An 18,109-nucleotide genomic window follows, 5' to 3' on the forward strand; every position below is an offset into this window, starting at 1 on the left:
TGGCATCTATATGAGGGCAGCTTTGTCTTTTTGACACTGGCTCATGCTAGGACTGATGCAGAGCAGCACAATCGCAGCGGGAGCTCCAAAAGGCAACATTCTTCAAGGATGCACAATTCCTCCAAGAGGTTCCAGGCATGCATACTGTAGGGAGCACACCCCCGGTGTCACTGCTTAGGAAGATGTAGCATGATCACTGCTGCATATCTGTCCAGCTCTGTATATCTGGCTTTAATCCTGTCTCTTCCCTCACCCCTTTGGGATGGCTAGTAAGCAAGGAATACTGTTGCACACAGGGAGTGCAACTGTGCATGGCTCCTATGCAATGGTATAAGGCTCCTTTTGCCCACCCCACCCCGTCTTCTTCCCTTGTACACCTGTGTATGGACAGGGAACAAAGTGGCCATTACTGAGCCCATGAGAAGAGAGCTTACTCCTAACTACTTGTACCTGAGCAATATATTTTCAAAGGACCAGGGAGAAAACGACCCTTTAATTGAACTTTATATCTTAACTTTTCAAGATAACCAGTGAGCTACGATAATTTTTTCAAACACATACTCTATCAAACTTCTTCAGCTTCCTTATGGACATCAAAGTAAAAAGAGGTACATGGATAGAAACAATACTGCCTAGAAATTAAAAACAATTTCCTTTCAACCTCCATGATGTAAAGCCCACATTATCACACAGCAAGATCAAAGGTCACAAAGCTAACGTGCAATCAGAAATCAGAGCACTGGGGAACAATTCAGAGGATTGGTGATGGTATATCATACTTCTTACCTTTCAGTAACTGGTTCAAATTTGGGCCCTTGTGAGTAATGACCAAAAATCATTCCCATTTAATAGTTGTTCAGTGGCTTATGTCAAATGAGCTTGTGATTGCAATCTTGTTTCTAATGTGTAAGCATCCACATTACAAATCCCCAATTACAAGTGGCACTCATTGCTGGCAAACTCAGCAGAGAGGTCAAGATGTAAAATAATCTGAAGATTGATAATCTCCCTCTCCCTAACTAGAGCAGCAGCTCCTCCTAAATTGGGGCTGAGTCACACTGGTAGGGGAATGTGGAGAAGCTTGCACTGCTGTAACCGCTGCATGGATAAGGTTAAGATTTTGTCATGGTTATTTTTAGTAAAAGTCAAGGACAGGTCATGGGCAATAAACAAAAATTCACGGAAGCTGTGACCCATCTGTGACTTTTGCTGCTGCGGCTCCATGGTTTCCCCTACCACCATGGTGGCTGGGAGCTGTGGGGTTCCCTCTCTGCCTGTGGCAGCTGGAAGCTGCAGGGGGGGCTCCCCTCCAACCACGGCGGCTGGGAGCTGAAGGGTGTCCATATTTCCCAAAGAGAAAACTGGACACCCTTAGCTGCTCGCCAAAGGCGCCCCCTACCTACCCCCCCACACGAGGCTGGAACCCTGAGGGCCCTCTCAGGAGGCTGTTGCCTGTCACTGGAACCTTGCAGGGGGCTCCTGGGGCTGAGGCAGAGAATGTCAAGGAGGTCTCTGGAAATCACGGACCTCCATGACATAAACATAGCCTTAAGCATGATAAATAGAAGACTTCCATCTCCAATCTCATCACACTTTAATGAGTGCTAACAAAAAATTCACTTAGAGGAGAAAAACAAACTAGAAATCTGAACAGTCATGCACACACAGGCACAAAAAGAATCGTCTATATACAGGGACAGTCAATCATTTATACTGTCAGTTGTAGATGGGAGAAGACCAAATTAAAAAAAATCAAACTCACAGTAGGGGACTTCTCCAAACACTTACCATCGGAGCTACCTGGCAAGGCTTGTGACTGTACACAACTATTAAGCATTCCTTTGAATTGGTCATAACAAATACAATTATTCCCACCAGTAACTGGATCTAGTAGTGGTCTGAATACCTAGAGAAAGAAAATATGTTTTCTTTCATTCATTTCTTTAACTTCAACACATTTATAGAAAAATTTAACTATTTGATTTAAATTGTGAAAAATCATTGCCATTTAGTTCAAAGTTTAAGAGAAGGTTGCTCAGCTTGTGCAGTAACTGAGGTTCTTTGAAATGTGTGTCCCTGTGGGTGCTCCACTTCAGGTGTCGGTGTGTCCTGGTGCCATTGATGGGAGATTTTCAGTAACAGTGTCTGGTCGGGGTGTGTGTTCGCAGTAGCAGTCGTGCAGTGCCGCTGATGCCTCATCTAGCATCCTCACGTCCCGACCCCTTCAGTTCCTTCTCTACTGTGGAGTGTTTAGCTCATACTCCAAATTAGAGGGGAGGAGGGTGGGTAGTGGAGCACCCACAGAGAGACACACATCTCAAAGAACCTAGGTTACTGCACAAGGTGAAAAGTGACAAAGAGTCCTGTGGCACCTTTTAGACTAACAGACGTATTAGAGTATAAGCTTTCGTGGGTGAATACCCACTTTGTCAGATGAATGTGCACAAGGTGAGTAACCTTCTCTTCTTCTTTGAGTGCTGTCCCTGTGGGTGCTCCACTTCAGGTGAATGTAGAGTAGTGCCCTCATGAGGATGGAAAGGACTTTGGAATTCAGTTTGGTGCTGAGGCTAGTACAGTGAGGCCTAGTCTTGTGTCTGAGCTTGAACTGAGAGTAATTGCGTAGTGATTTGTGAATGTGTGTTAAGAGGCCCGGGTGGCCGCCCTGCAGATGTCTAGAATGGGCACATTGTTAGGAATGCTTTGGATGTAGATAAAGCTCTTCTTGAGTGGGTTCTGTGCCTGGAGGGGCTTCAGTGTTGTGCAGTGAATAAGCACATATGGATACAGCCAGGGCCGGCTCCAGACCCCAGCGCGCCAAGTGTGTGCGTGGGGCGGCATTTTGCTGGCAGGCGGCTCCGGCGGACCTTCCGCAGTCATGCCTGCGGGAGGTCCACCGGAGCCGCGGGAGCAGCGGACCTCCCGCAGGCATGACTGCGGAGGGTTCGCTGGTCCCGCGGCTCCGGTGGACCTCCCGCAGGCATGACTGTGGAAGGTCTGCCGGAGCCGCCTGCCGCCCTCCCAGCGCAGGCGGCTCCGGTGGACCTGCGGAGGGTCGGCTGGTCCCACGGCTCCGGTGGAGCATCTGCAGGCATGTCTGCAAGAGGTCCCCCGGAGCCGCGGGACCGGCAGCGCGCCCCCTGCAGCATGCCGCCGTGCTTGGGGCGGCAAAATTTCTAGAGCCGCCCCTGGATACAGCTGGCTATGCATTTTGATAATCTTTGCGTAGATATGGCAGAGCCCTCTGATCGTTCTGTTGTTGATACAAAAAGTGAAAAGTCAAGGTGATTTTTGGAAGAGCTTTGTTCCAAATAGATAAAATGCTAAGCGCGTGTCCAATTTGTGCAGGACCGCCTCTTGAGCGTTAGTGTGTGGTTTTGTATGAAATTTAGTTAAGTGAATCAGTTGGTTCAGATGGAACTAGGATGATATTTTGGGCATAAACTTAGGATGTGTTCTAAGTGTCACTTTATCCTTGAAGAATATTGTATATTGCGGGTGAGCCATGAGAGCCCCTATTTCACTGAATCTTCACACTGATATAATGGTGACCAGGAATGCCACTTTCATAGATAAGTGAAGTAATGAGCATGTGGCTAAGGGTTCGAATGGGGCTCTGGTTAGACTTCTGAGCACCAGATTTAAGTCCCATACTGGCATGGGTTCTCAGATATCTAGGTACATGTTCTGTATGCCTGCAAGAAACTGCTTAGTAATCAGGTGAGCGAATATTGAAGTCCTGTCCACCTGTTGATGGAAGGCCATGATGGCGGCAAGATGAACTCTATGTGAGCTCATAGCAAGTCCTGAGTTCTTTAGGGATAATAAATATTGTAGGATTAGTGGAACTGGTGCCTTGCTTGCAGATATTTGTTTATTCTGGCACCATAGGAAGAATCTTTTCCATTTCTAGAGGTAAGTAGTACACGTGTTGTGATTCCTGCTGTTTATTAACACTCGTTTTACATGTTCTGAGCAGGTTAGTTCGTCGTGGTGGAGCCATGAAGGAGCCATACCTTCAGGTGAAGTTTCTCTGGGTCTGTATGGAGGACTTGACTATTGTCCTGAGAGAGAAAAGATTCCATAGGCCAGGGAGAGTGAACAGTGTGCAGATCACCATGGGTGTCAGGTAAGGGAACCATGTCTGTCTGGGCCATGTAGGTACTATGAGTATTATCTTGGTCCTGTCGGTTTGTATTTTGTGTATTACTCTGGAGATCAGAGGTATTGGTGGGAATGTGTGCAGGAGGGGAGCATTCCATTTGATAAGAAAAGCGTCCCCTAGGGATCGTGCCCCTAGCCCTGCTCGTGAGCAAAACTTTGGGCATTTCTTGTTTACTGATGTCACAAACAGGTCTATGTGTGGGGATCCCCATATGTAAAATATGTGTTGTGTTATTTCGTCATTCAGTTCCCATTTGTGCTCTTGGGAAAACTGTCTGCTTAATGTGTCCGCCATCATGTTCAGTCGACCTGGGAGATATGCTGTTGTAATAGTGATGTTGTGTTTTATGCACCAGGTTCCATAGTTTTAAGGCCTCTGTGCATAAGGAGTGGGAACATGCTCACCTCTGTTGATTTATATAGAACACACACACAATGTTGTGCATCAGGATCCTTATTATTTTGCCTCATATAAGAGGGCAGAAATGAAGGCTTGTGTTGTGGAACGTGCATAATTCAAGCAGGGTTGATATGTAAATGTGTTTCAGTGGGGGACCACTTGCCTTGGATTGTATGTTGGTTTAGGTGAGCTCCCCATGTGATCAGTGAAGCATCTGTTGTGATTTGTACGGATGGTGGATCCTGTTGAAATGGGATGCCTGAGCAAACATTTATTGGGTTTGTCCACTATCGTAGTGAATGTAGAACCTCTGAGGTTGGTGTAAGTTTTTTGTTTAGGCTGTGATTTCGTGGAATATATACCGAGCTCAGCCGTCCTTGAAGCAGAACATGTAGAGTCTGGCGTGTTTAACAACAAAAGTGGTAGCTGCCATATGTCCCAAGAGTTGGGGGCAGGTGTGTGCAGACACCCATGGGCTGTCTGAGACCACTGATATGAGGGAGGTCATTGCTGTGAATAGGGGTATTGGAGTGATGCTTTAGCCTCCACTGAGTCCAGGTGCGCTCCTATGAAGTCCAATTATTGTACTGGAGTTAGGATAGATTTCTTTTCACTGATTTGTAGCACTAGGGAGTGAAAAAGAGAGATGCTTTGTCGAGTAATGCATAATGTTTCTGTCAGGGTAGGGCCTTTTAGCAGGCAATCATCTAAGTATGGGAATATCAATATTCCCTGTCTGCGCAAATAAGCAGCTACCACCACTAGGGTTTTGGTAAAGACACATGGAGCTGTCAACAGTCTGAATGTCAGTACTTTGTATTGGAAGTGATCTTGGCCCACTGTGAATCATAGGAATCATCTTTGAGTGGGATAGATGGTAATGTGAAAATACGCATCTTGCAGGTCCAAGGTTTAGAACCAGTCACCTTCTTCCAGCGCAGGGATGCTAGAGTTTAGTGTGACCATTTTGAATCTGTGGGTACGGACAAATTTGTTGAGTTTTCTGAGTTCTAGTATGAATTGCCAACGTCCGTTTTTCTTTTTAGAGTCAGGAATTAATGGAAATAAAATCCCTGCCCTCTGTGTTGTGTTGGAACTTGTTCCATGGCCCCTAGTTGTAGAAGGTGATGTACTTCTTGTCTCAATAGGTGCTTGTGAGAAGGGTCCCTGAAGAGGAACGGGGAAGAGGGGGCGGGTAGGTGGGATGGAGGTAAAGGGGATGGTATAACCCGTTCAAATGATCTCTAAAACCCAATGATCCATGGTGACAGAGGCCCACGGATGATAAAATGGTCGAAGCCGATGACCACTGTTTTGGATTGTTTGTTCCATTGGCGTTAATGGTTGGGGGAGGTTGGTCAGACCCTTGACCAACGTTTTAAAATTGTGTCCTGTTTGGTGGTGGTTGGGACGTTGCAGCCTGAAATTGGGTAAGGCAATATCTCTGTGGTCTGTGCCTTTGTCTTTGATTGTCATGTGGTCTCTGCTGGCACTGAGACGTGCTGTCTCTGTTACGATTGTAAGGCTGGTATCTGCATCTCCTGTTAGGGTGTATGTAGATCTTGAGGGTCCTCAGTGTAGCCTTCATGGACTGGAGGACCTCATTCATTTTAGTGGAGAAGAGCTTGTCCCTGTCAAAGGGAAGGTCCTCTACCTTGGTCTGGAGTTCCCTTGGGATATCAGATGAGTGCAACCAGGATGCTCTGTGTTTGATGATAGCTGTCGCTGTTGTGCATGCCACTGTGTCCACCACGTTGAGGGATGTCTGGAGTGCTGTTCTAGCAATATGTTGTCCTTCACTGACAATGGCATGGAATTGGTCTCTTTTTTAACTCTGGAATTTCCTGGATGAAATCGTTCAGTTTTAGATAATTATCATGATCGTAGTTGGCAGCTAACAGTGTGTAATTGACTGTGTGGCATTCAAGAGTCGCAGAAGAGTAAACTTTTTGCCCCAAGAGGTCTAGTCTCTTCCAATACTTGTCTTGTGGTGTGGATTTGAATTAAGGATGTTTACCGCATCCACCACTAAGGAGTTAGGCTGTGGGTGTGAAAAAAGGAAGTCCACGACTTTATTTGGCACATAGTATTTCCTGTCCATATGCTTATGGGTTGGGGGGATGGTGGCAGGTGTTTGCCACACCGTTTCTAAAGGTTCCATCAGAGCGTCGTTTATGGGCAAAGCTATTTTTGTTGTGGATGAAGTGTGTAGGATCTTGAGGAGTTGGTGTTGCGTCTCTGGTACCTCCTCAAGAGGAATATTTTGGCTCTGTGCCACCTACTGGAATAACTTCTGAAAGTGTTTGAAATCATCTGTAGTAGTGGGAAACGGGGGCATAACTGCCTCATCAGCAGAAGAAGAGGAGTTGTGATCGGGGATGTTTCATTTTCTGTGATCTCATCCCTGTCTTCCTCCACCTCCTCTGTTACCTCAGAGGGCTCAGGTACCGATGTCATCACAGAGCATATGGGTTTCCTCTGGGAAGTGGGAGGTCTGTGAAATTGAGACCTGTAGGCTGCCCATGGGTCACTGAATGGGCAGATGAGAAAACTGCTTCCTTCATGTTGTCCTCCTCATCACTCGAAAAATGTGGAGTATTGGGAGATTCTGGTTGGTCCAGTGCAATCGGTACAAGCAGTGCCGAGCAGTGGAGATCTGGGAACAGAGAACACTTCCATATCTGACAAGTGCATAACGGGGATTGGTACCACTGTATGCGGTGCTGTATCCTTCTGCGCTGCCGTCCTAGGTGGAAGTGAGCCCGGTGCCGACCCTTTGTGTGTAGCCTTCTTCGGTGCCGATGAGCTTGGTGCCAGAGGGGGAGCCATCACAGGTGGTTGAGGTTGTGGTACTGTGCCCTTTGTAGGAGTAGTTGGAGCTGTGGAGCAGGAGGTCACTTTGTGCCTGCTACTCAACTCCTTTCTCCTGCTGTCAGAGGTCATGGAGCGGACGGTATCGGAGGTGCCCAGTGCATCAGTGGTGCTCATTCTGGAGGAGGTCGGCACCACGGGGTGGGGATCTCACTGGAGACCATTCTTTTTTAATAGTTCTTGGCTTGGTGGAGACATGATCCTTTTCCTCGATTTTGTAGAGGAGCTGGCACTTAGTCTGTCCATAGAGGATGCGCTGCAGAGTCCTTTGTTGCGGGTTGTCCAAGGCCCAATATAGGAGTGAGGGATTTCTCCATTAGAATAAGTTTAAGATAAAGATCCCTATCTCTCATTGCTCTCGCTTTGAGATTGTTGCAGTGAGCGCACTTCTGCAGTACATGTGACTCACCTAAGCATAGGACATATAAGGAGTGGCCATCAGAAATTGGTACTGCGTCCTTACATGAAGTACATCTTTTAAATCCTGGGGAGCCAGGTATATTTATGAAAAAGGGGGATGAGAAAATTAAAAGTTTTTTTTATGGCTATCTAACTAAGTTTAGCTAATGCTAACTTTAACTATATTAATTAAAATAACAAATTACTAATAAAAAAAGGTAATAACTATGTTATCTAACTTAACCTAATGTTTTTGAAAGTTTTTAGAGACACTGCTACCGGACTCTGTTTCAAACCGAAGATGGCTGAGAAGGAACTGCAGCGGTCAGGGTGTGTGCAAGCTAGATGAGGCACCAGTGGCGCCGCGAGACTGCTACTGCACAGGTGCATCCTGACCAGACACTGCTACCAAAAATCACAGATTGACGGTGTGACAGGTTGGGTCACAGAAACTCCCTCAAGACTGTCACTAGATGTGCTGGGATACCACTGAGAACAAACCCCCCCGCCAGAAGAGGCTTCCCTCCATTCCCATCTTGCTGAGCTAGACACACCAGTTGGCTCAAGCACAGAGCAAGAGGCTGGACTACACCCCCCTGCAGTTCACAGAAACTAAGATTCGCTTGGCCCAGGAGTTTCTCAGTTAACAGGAACTTTCCCAGCACTCAGTATTCAGTTTTTCTGGGAGCCTAAACCCCAAATAAATCTGTTTTACTCTGTATAAAGCTTATGTCCATGAATGATTCAGCTTTTTGCAGGCCGACGCCATTGTTTACATGTTAGTTTGAATGTTCCCAGGAAATCTCAGATGTGGATTGGCGTCTCCCAAAGTCCATTGTCAGATAAGTGTTTCTTGATTGGGCACTTACTGAGACTAGTCCTTTCACAAGAAGCTGACCAAATGCTTCACTGAGGCTACTTAGAATCAAACACATTGAGATACAAGTACATAGCCAATAACTCATAATCAAAAACAGACAGACAGAATAATCATGACCAGCAAACTACAACATTTCCATAGACACACCTGACCTCCTCTGTACAAGACCTGGTGCCACCATAGGACCCTGGTTGCAACAATGATCTATACAGCCGCAGTTCATGTCAGTAGCATCACAGACGGGACACATCGACACCTGAAGTGGAGCACTCACAGGAACAGCACTCAAAGAAAAAGATTTAGTTATCCAAAAACTTGATTTACAATTACTTTGAAATTTAGGGGGGACATGGTGCACTGGTGCAATCGCTACTAGAATATTATGTCCAGTTGTGATGTCCAAGACCTCAAAAGGATACAGATTAAACTGGAGAGCCATCAACAGGACAGGAGAATGATTAAAGGATTGGAAAACATGCTTTACAGACGCAATGAGCTCAGTCTGTTAAGTTTAGTCAAAAGAAAAAAAAGACTAAGGATGACCTGATCACAATCTATAAATACCTACATGGGGAACAGAATTTTGATATAGGGCTCTTCAGTCTAGCAGACTGAACAAGATCCAATGGCAGGAAATGGAAGCTAGACAATTTAAAACTGGAAATAAGGTAAAAAAATTAAGTGAGTGTAATTAATCATTGGAACGTCTTACCAAGGGTTATGGTGAATTCTCCATCACTGACAATTTTAAATCAAGAAAGGATTTTTTCTAAAAGATATGCTCTAGTTCAAATATGAATTAATTCAAGGAAGTCCAGTGGCCTGTGTTATACAGGTCAGACTAGATGACTACAGTGGTCTCTTCTGGCCTCACAGTCTATGAGTCTATTATATTTATATGATCTAGAGACAGTCAGAGAGGTGTGTAAGACTGTTTCAATCTATCTAGTACTAGTAGATACTAAAATAAAACCTTGTGAAAGAAAGCTGAACACACTACTACTGTTTTCTTATTCACGGACATATCTTTGTATTTTAAATACAGGGCACTTATAATTGCATCATCTGTAATACCTGATTTTTATTTACAAATTTAAAAGTTATGAACAGAAATTACAACAAACACAGATCACCTAATCTGGAACTTCACAATCCGGTGATTAATTTAAGCTAAACAATGGTCCCTTTGAATATGTATTAACTATTTATGATAAACAATCTGTTCCACATAACTTTGTTAGACACTACGGGCATGGCTACACTTGCAGATGTGGAGAGCTGTGAGTTAAACCAGCCCTCAGAGAGAGCAGTAGGGAAAGCGCTGCAGTATGTTCACACTGTCAGCTGCAAGCGCACTGGCATGGCCACATTTGCAGCACTTGCAGCGGCATTGGGAGTGGTGCATTATGGGCAGCTATCCCACAAAGCACCTCTTTCCATTCTGGCGCTGTGGCTTGTGGGAAGGGCGTGGGAGTACGTGGGGCATTCTGGGTCCTGTCCCAACACCCCACGATGCATTGTTTCGCATCCCAGCAATCCTCGTGCTTCCGTCCACATTTGGTGCCATCTTTCAACGTTTTTTGTACTGCATGCTCTGTCTTCCCTTTTGGTCTGCGGGAATGGATCCTGAAGTGCTGAGGAATATGCTGATGGGTCTCGCCAGCACATAACATTTGGCAGTCGAGTTACTCCTTAAGCTACAAACTGACAGTGAGGAGTCCGAAGATGATGTCGACTCACATAATGCATATGACACGAGATTGCTTGTGGCATTCACGGACATGCTCACCACCATGGAATGCTGTTTTTGAGCTTGGGAAACAAGCACTGAGTGGTGGGATCACATCATCATGCATGTCTGGGATGATGAGCAGTGGCGGCAGAACTTTTGGATGAGAAAAGCCACTTTCATGGGACTGTGTGATGAGCTCACCCCCACCCTACAGGGCAAGGACACAAGATTGAGAACTGCCCTGCCAATGGAGAAGCAGATGGCTATTGCAATCTGGAAGCTGGCAACTCTAATCGGTCACTAATCAGTTTGGAATGGGAAAGTCGACCACTGGAATCGTGTTGATGCAAGTTTGCAGAGTCATTAATCGCATCCTGCTCAGAAGAACTGTGACTCTGGGTAACATGCATGACATTGTGACTGGCTTTGCACAAATGGGTTTCCCTAATTGCGGAGGGCAATAGATGGGATGCATATTCCAATTCTGGCACCAGCCCACCTAGCGTCCAAGTATGTTAATTGGAAGGGGTATTTCTCTATGGTTCTCCAGGCACTTGTGGATCACTGTGGGCGTTTCATTGACATTAATGCAGGCTGGCCTGGAAAGGTGCATGACATACACAACTTTCAGAACACTGGCCTGTTCAGAAAGCTGGGACTTTCTTCCCATACCAGAAGATCACCGTAGGGGAAATTGAAATGCCCATTGTGATCCTTAGAGAACCTGCTTACCCTTTAATGCTGTGGCTCATGAAATCCTGCACAGGGAGCCTTCACAGAAGTAAGGAGCGGTTCAACAACAGGCTGACTTGGTGCAGAATGACTGTGGAATGTGCTTTTGGCCATTTAAAGGGCCACTGGCGCTGTCTGTATGGGAAGTTGGACCTGGCCGATGACAACATCCCCCACGATTATATCCACGTGCTGTACCCTCCATAATATTTGTGACAGGAAGGGTGAAAGATTCACTCAGGGATGGAACTCGGAGGTTCAACACCTGGAGGCTGAATCTGAACAGCCAGAGAGCAGGGCTATTAGAGGGGCCTAGCGCTGGTCTGCAAGGATTAGGGATGCCTTGAGGGAGCAATTTGAGGCTGAAAGCCACCAGTAATGTTTGGTGCCCTGCACAGGAGTTAAGAGCGGTGGTTCCAATGTTAGTAGGAATCTGTGTTTGCTACACTGACTTGCAGTGCCTGTTGCTTTCCTGGGCTAAGGTTATCTTTTACTTAATGCAATAATGAAGAATGTTTTCAAAGCCAAAAAATCCATTTATTGAAAAGAAAATTTATTTATTGAAAAGAAACACAACTGCTTGGGAAACAGAAAGGGCAAGGGGGTGGGGTGAGGAACGGTTCAATCACAGATTTGCATATGTCTTATTATCATACTCAGCGTTCCTGTCTGGAGTGCTGTGCAATGAGTGCTGCACTTCAGGCTGGCTAAAATGCACGGTGATGGGGATTGAGTGCAGTGGGTAAGGGTCATAGTTTGCAAGGCTGGGTGGTGAAGCTACAAGTGTTGGAGGCAGCTGGTGGCGATAAGAACCCGGAGGTGGGGGAAAGTGGGTTGGAGGTGACATGGGGGCACAAGGGAAAGGGTTTAGGGACAAGGGATGCAGGTGGGAGTGGGTGTGGTAGAGCTCCACCTGCATTGCTACGAGTGCCCGTATCGAGTCCGCTTGGCGCTCCATAATGCTTAGCAGCCGCTACATGCTTTGGTGACGGTGACTCAAATGTTGCTGGCGGACCCTCCTTTCACTCTCCCACCACTCCTGCGCTTTTTGATTTTCATTAAGGGACTGCTGCGTTACTTCATGCAGCATGTCCTCTTTGTTTCTATGTGTCCACTTCCTAATTCTTTGGAGCATAGGCGCTGACTCCGTGGGTGCTCCGGGGCTGGAGCACCCACAGGTTAAAATTGATAGGTGCTCCTGCCCAGCCTCCCCCCCCCCAGCTCACCTTCGCCTCCACTTCCGCCTCCTCCCTTGAGCACACCGCGTGCCTGCTTTTTCCCCCTAGCTCCCAGCGCTTGCCAGAGGGAGGCGGGAGGAGGGAGAACGTGGTGCCCTTCAGGAAGTGGCAGGGCTGGGGCAGGGATTTGGGGAAGGGGTCCAATGGGGCAGGGAGGGGGCGGAGTTGGGGCAGGGACTTTAGGGAAGGGGTTGAATGGGGGTGGGGTAGGGGTGGGGAAGGAGTGGAGTTGGGGCGGAGGCGGTGCAAGCACCCACTGGTGCCAAGGAAAGTTGGTGCCTATGCTTTGGAGTCTTTCGGCCAGTGATAATAAGGACAGCTGAGATTTCAAGGTTGCATCTGTAAAGCCAAAATGCAACATTTAACAGAGGCAGCATTGTTCACACCGGACAGAGCAATGATTCGTCCATACTTAAAGACAAGCACAGTCTACACAATAGCAGAATTTGCCCATCCCAAGGCTAACACACATAACCCACAGGAGCCCCAAAATGGTGAGTAAGCACAGGGGCAAGGGGGATTGATTGTTTCATGGCCATACTGTCCTCTGGGGTTCTGTGCCTTGGGGAGAGCTAACAGCTGCAGGGGGCCCCTATACGGAACACTGTCCCCACATTTTCCACAGGAGTTCCTCCTGGAAGATATCTCGCTGCTGAGGGTGACCTGGGAAGCAAGGGAGGGTCTTCTACTACAATGCAGCTTCCACTCTGGCCCATATGCAGCTTGCCTGTGTGCAGCAATGGTCCCCCCTCCCTTCACGGCACAGTGGCATGGGCATGTTAGCCTGACTGGGACAAGGAGCACAGTAGCTCTGCCAAGGAACCTGTGCAAACGCATTGTCCAGCTTCTGCACGAGACCTTTGAAGAGATCACTGAGGCTGATTACCACGATGTGAGAGAGCACATCAACGCCCTATTCCGCATCTAGGCATGCATGCAGCCCTAACCCTCCTCGCTCCAAGAGCCCGCACCGAACAACTTCCTTCCCAAAATAAAAGCCACTTACCTGGCACCTCCTCTGGTGTTTGTCCTTCCCCAAGCACCGTCCGCTGCAACTGGCTACCTTCCTTCTGGCTTGAGAACAGGTCCTGGCTGCATGCATCTAGGGATGCTGGGCTGTCTTCCTCCTCCTCAGCACCCTCGCTCCCACTTTCCTCCTTTTGCCTTGTTGAACTGGGCTCTGAAGTGTCCATGGTGGTCCTCGGAGTGGATATGGGATCGTCCCCAAGTATTGTGTCCAGCTCTTTGTAGAAACAGCAGGTCACAGGGGCAGCACTGGAGTGGTGGTTTGCCTCATGGGCTTTGTGGTAGGCATTCTGCAGCTCCTTCACTTTAACCCTGCACCGTAATGCGTCCTGGTCATGGCCCCTTTCCATCATGTCCCTTGATATCTGCCCGAAGGTATCATAATTCCTACAGCTGGAGCACAGCTGGGACTGGACAGCTTCCCCCCCACAACACTGATGAAGTCCAGCACCTCGCTGTTGCTCCATTCTGCGGATCACCTGGCGTGCGGAGGCATGGTCTCCTGGAAAGATTCACTGAGACCACTTCACGCCTTACTGAACAAACAGGAAGGGGATTTTCAAAATTCCGAGAGAATTTAAAGGGCGGGTCTGATGGTTGGTCACCTGAGGCAGGGCAGTAGAGTTCAAAGTGATGACCAGAGTGGCTCGAACAGGAATTGTGGGACACTTCTAGAAGCCAATCAGAGCGCATTAATAGACTAGAGCGTCCACACTAGCCCCACGGCACTCCAGTTCGGGCGCAGCAAGCATTATGCTTCTCGTCGAGGTGGATTACCAGGAGCGCTCCAGCCATGGAGTCCGGGTGCTCTACGTGCTTTGCCAGTGTGGACGTGTCGTGAGTTAGGGTGCCCGGGGCTGCTTTAATGTGCTCTAACTCGCAAGTGTAGCCATGCCCTACAAATCATGGTCTTAATAATGACAATGGATTTATGGCTTATTACAACAATCTGTAACCCACTAGCCTCTCTTTTTTGTCCTATGACTGCAGAGGTGCTAACGAGCCACTTCACCTTGAAAGATCCCTTAGAAAGTGTGTGATAACTACTTATGCTAAACAATCTGTTCCACCTTGTATTTAGCTGTAACATTCTGAGTACTTTTCCCAGACTTGAAGAAGAGCACTGCTTCCTTTAAAAGCTTGTCTCTTTCACCAACAGATGTTAGTCCAATAAAAGATATTACCTCACCCACGTTCTACTATCCTGGGACCAACACGGCTACAACACTGCAAACAACCATAGAAAAGGTTGGATATTTCACATATCTTGGCTGCACTGTAAGTACAACAGGTGGACCAAAGACATTAAAGAGAGAATAGTGAAAGCCAGACATGCCTTTGTAACTCTAAAGCCAACTGTAGAAACAGAAATCTTGCCCTCCAAAGTAACTTTGACTAGTTAACACCATTGTAGAGTCAGTTTTACTATATCGTACTGAAACTTGGAGACTTATTAAGACCTATCTAAACTCCAAATTTTCATAAACAGCTTGCAGCTTTAGACAAATCCTCAATATCAAGATGGCCAGAAAAAAATCACTAAGGAAGAACTCTAGAGGAGAATGAAACAGAAACCAGTAGAACAGGAAATTACAGAAAAAAAAGGAAGATGGCTAGGACATACATGGAGGAAAGACCCAAATAGAATAACAAGATGGATGTTGGACTGAAACCTCTGGGGTAGGCAGCAACAAGACCAGGGATAACATGGAAATGCACAATATAAGCAGAATTGAAAGCTATCAAAATGACATGGTGAACCTAAGACTGCAGCAGGAGACTGGCAAAAATGGAAGGCAGTGGTGAAGGTCCTATGTTCCACACAGAAGAGAAGAATAAAAGAGACAAAGAAATTGTAGCTAATACAACTTATATAGTAATAACTTTAAAGCATCTTATGCTTTTTCTTCATATGGGAACTGTGCTTATTCACACACATAAATCAAGAGAAAGTTTATAAATGGCAATCTCTATTTTGTTGAATCTTACGGGTATCATTCTGACATTTTGATTGATTGTTCCTTCTGGAGGGCAGGTACTTAGTGACAAAACATTAGAATTTCTATGTTGCATCATTAAGGAAGACAGAAAATGGACATTGTATGAGTGCGACGGTGGATAAGGTGGATATATATGTTTAGCTTCTTCTGAAGGATTTAGGTCTTGTAGTTTCTGATAATTTCCAATGATTTCATTATCATGATTTTCTTCTACAAGTGGCTGTATTTTGACCTTGAGTATTGTATTTTGACTTTCAGTAGTAAGAGGGTATTTGAATTGATCCAGCAAAGTTTCTCCAACAGCCATAGTGCATAAATGTCTGTCTTGACTGGAGGGAAACCCTTCTTCACCAGGTTTATTAATTACTGTATTTTCAAAGTTAAGGTTTTCAGAACTAAATGGACTATTTTGACTAAATATTTCAGAGATAAATCCATCTTCTGTACTTGAAATTCCACCAAGCAGTGTCTGATTTTCCATAGCCACAGTTGGAATCTCAGTTTGTTCATATCTGCTTTTCTCCTTGGGGATATTTAACTTTTCTAGATCAAAATTCTTCTTGGTAAGTCTTTTCTCTATAAAATAAATAGCATAATTTTAACAAAACAAACATACACAATTAAAGGTGAGCCCAAACCAAAGTCTAATTCCAAACAAACCCACGTTTGCAAAATTCATAACCAGAGCTGAATATACAGAAATTTTAGCAATTTTTAAAAAAAATGCAAATCCAACACTTTATATTCTATTATAGCAACTATTAGTCACATTAGTTCTATATAAATATTATTTATATTACAGTAGGGCCTAGAGTCCAGGGCAATATTGTGCTAGCCACTCTACAAATACATAACAAAGAGACATACCCTGAAGACTAATTTACTATTATTCTCAATACTCAAAGAGGGGTGGGATGGATTCTCATATTCAACCCCAAGGGAGATGGGAGTGTGGTGGGGAGACATAGGTACAATCCTTTAACCCCAGGGGACAGAAGATAGAAAACAGGGCAAGTGCAAAGACGGGTAGCAACAAGAGAAAAGGTTTTATTATTCCTGTTGTGCCTTGGAGCCGGAGTGATAGATTTGCATCCAGAATCTGCAGGGATCCGGACAAGAAATAACTAGTGCCCAGACTCCAGGATGAGGTATGTGGAGGAACTAGTAGATTGTGGTTTCTAAACACTGCCTGTGTTATCATTTGCAGAAGAAGAAAGGGGAGATTGGGACCCCAGTGGGATCATGCGCCTCAACCCTGTGTGTGTGTGTATGTATGACTGGATTTTGAGCCTGCCCCATATGAGCAGGACATGGGTTTGATCCCCAGTGGGGCACAAGGGAGGCTGGATTGTGACCCCCATCTCCCCCAGAGCACTGTGGGCTGCATTAGGGGCAGCTCTCCCATGTGTGGCTCACGATACTTCCTCTAGCTGCAGGTATCATGTGCATTGGGACCCCCTATCCCGGGATCACCCCCACCTCAGGGGGACGCCCAGGGGGACACCTGCGCCGGCGCTGGAGAACATGCCCCGCCCCGTGGGTGAGGCAACAGGGTGTGCTCACGCCGCAGCCTCCTTCACCTTCCCCTCGCCCTGCAGCGAGCTCCCGCCTTTCCGCCTCCATCCCCCTTCCGGCTCCGCGCTGGGCCTGGGAGGGGTCAGCGTGCGAGACCCGCCGCCGCGCGCCCTGGGAGGGACCGTTGGGGCCGAGGGAGAGGAAGGGGGCCGGGAGCGCCTGCGCGAGAGCCGCGCGGGGGGGAGGGGCTGGTAGGGTCACGTGGCGAGGGCCAAGGCGGAGCCCCAGCCCACTTCAGGCCTCGCGCGGGCTGGTCAAGGAGGGGCGCGTGCACGGGGAATGCCGCCGCGCGCAGCAGCAGGGCTGCGTTCTAGGGCAGTGTCCGAGTCCCTCCCCGGATCCCGCATGGCCGCCCCCGCCCCAGCAGCGCCTGGGAGGACGGAGGGCAAGGGACTAGAGCGCGCGCTCTGCACCACGCCGCCTCCGGCCCAGCCTGGGCACGGCCATTTTGAGTGGGTCCGTCCGTTCTCCTCGTGGGGACAGTGCTCAGCAGCGTGGACTCATGCTTTGCGGGCACGGGGACTTCAGAATAATGGGGGGAGAGGTTGGGGTAAGGAAACAAAACCGGAGGCCTAAGGAGAAAACCACCAAGGTGTCTTTTGATACCTCTGAGCTCTAATGCAAGGAGGGCTCGGCTGCTCAGTGCCCCGGCCGCAGTGTTTGATCTATCGCCTGGGGCCATGCTGCCCTCTAGTGCCCACCTTTTTATCCTTACGACCGTATCATTACCCGACTTCCAAACGCTTCGCGTGAACTAGCGTTGCTGTGCCCGGCAGCCCGAGTCTTTTTTGGTGTTTAAAAATAAAGTTAAAACGAGCACCGAGCCATAGCTGTAGGCACTGCTGCAGACGTTATAAATGTAGTGAAATGAACTGCCGTATTCACTCCTTCAAGCAATTCTATTCTAATAGACTTTTAACACAGTGTGTGGATTTAAATTCCAGGTCCGTGGAGGGTTACCACCTTTGAAATGCAAAAAAACCTGTCCTCACCCCTCCCCACAAGGCAAGCCCACAGTACCACCAACCTCCCGTCACAAGGCATTCCCCCGCCCCCAACAGCCACTTAGATAACAAAAATAAGATTAGTAATATG

General features: G+C 47.2%; 1 protein-coding gene across 6 annotated transcripts in view; it reads right to left on the reverse strand.

Annotated features, from left to right (window-relative positions):
• TESMIN (testis expressed metallothionein like protein) overlaps positions 1 to 17,146 on the reverse strand; it is a 35,583-nt gene extending 18,437 nt beyond the window's left edge. For 2 of the 6 annotated variants that reach the window (XM_045016369.1, XR_006579287.1), the window contains exons 1-3: positions 17,020 to 17,146; positions 15,429 to 16,015; positions 1,789 to 1,906 (exon numbers count right to left, since the gene is read on the reverse strand). In XM_045016369.1, the coding sequence (XP_044872304.1) occupies positions 1,789 to 1,906; positions 15,429 to 16,015; positions 17,020 to 17,062 (748 nt within the window). In that variant the 5' untranslated portion in view covers positions 17,063 to 17,146. Of the gene's footprint in view, positions 1 to 1,788; positions 1,907 to 13,419; positions 13,440 to 15,428; positions 16,016 to 16,918; positions 16,939 to 17,019 lie in introns of those variants that run through there. The other 4 variants (XM_045016370.1, XM_045016373.1, XM_045016371.1 and 1 more) reach the window with 4 other exon arrangements.
• Between the last annotated feature and the right edge of the window lie 963 nt (positions 17,147 to 18,109).

The sequence above is a fragment of the Mauremys mutica genome, chromosome 4 (assembly GCF_020497125.1).
Source record: "Mauremys mutica isolate MM-2020 ecotype Southern chromosome 4, ASM2049712v1, whole genome shotgun sequence".
Classification (NCBI taxonomy): Eukaryota; Metazoa; Chordata; order Testudines; family Geoemydidae; genus Mauremys; species Mauremys mutica.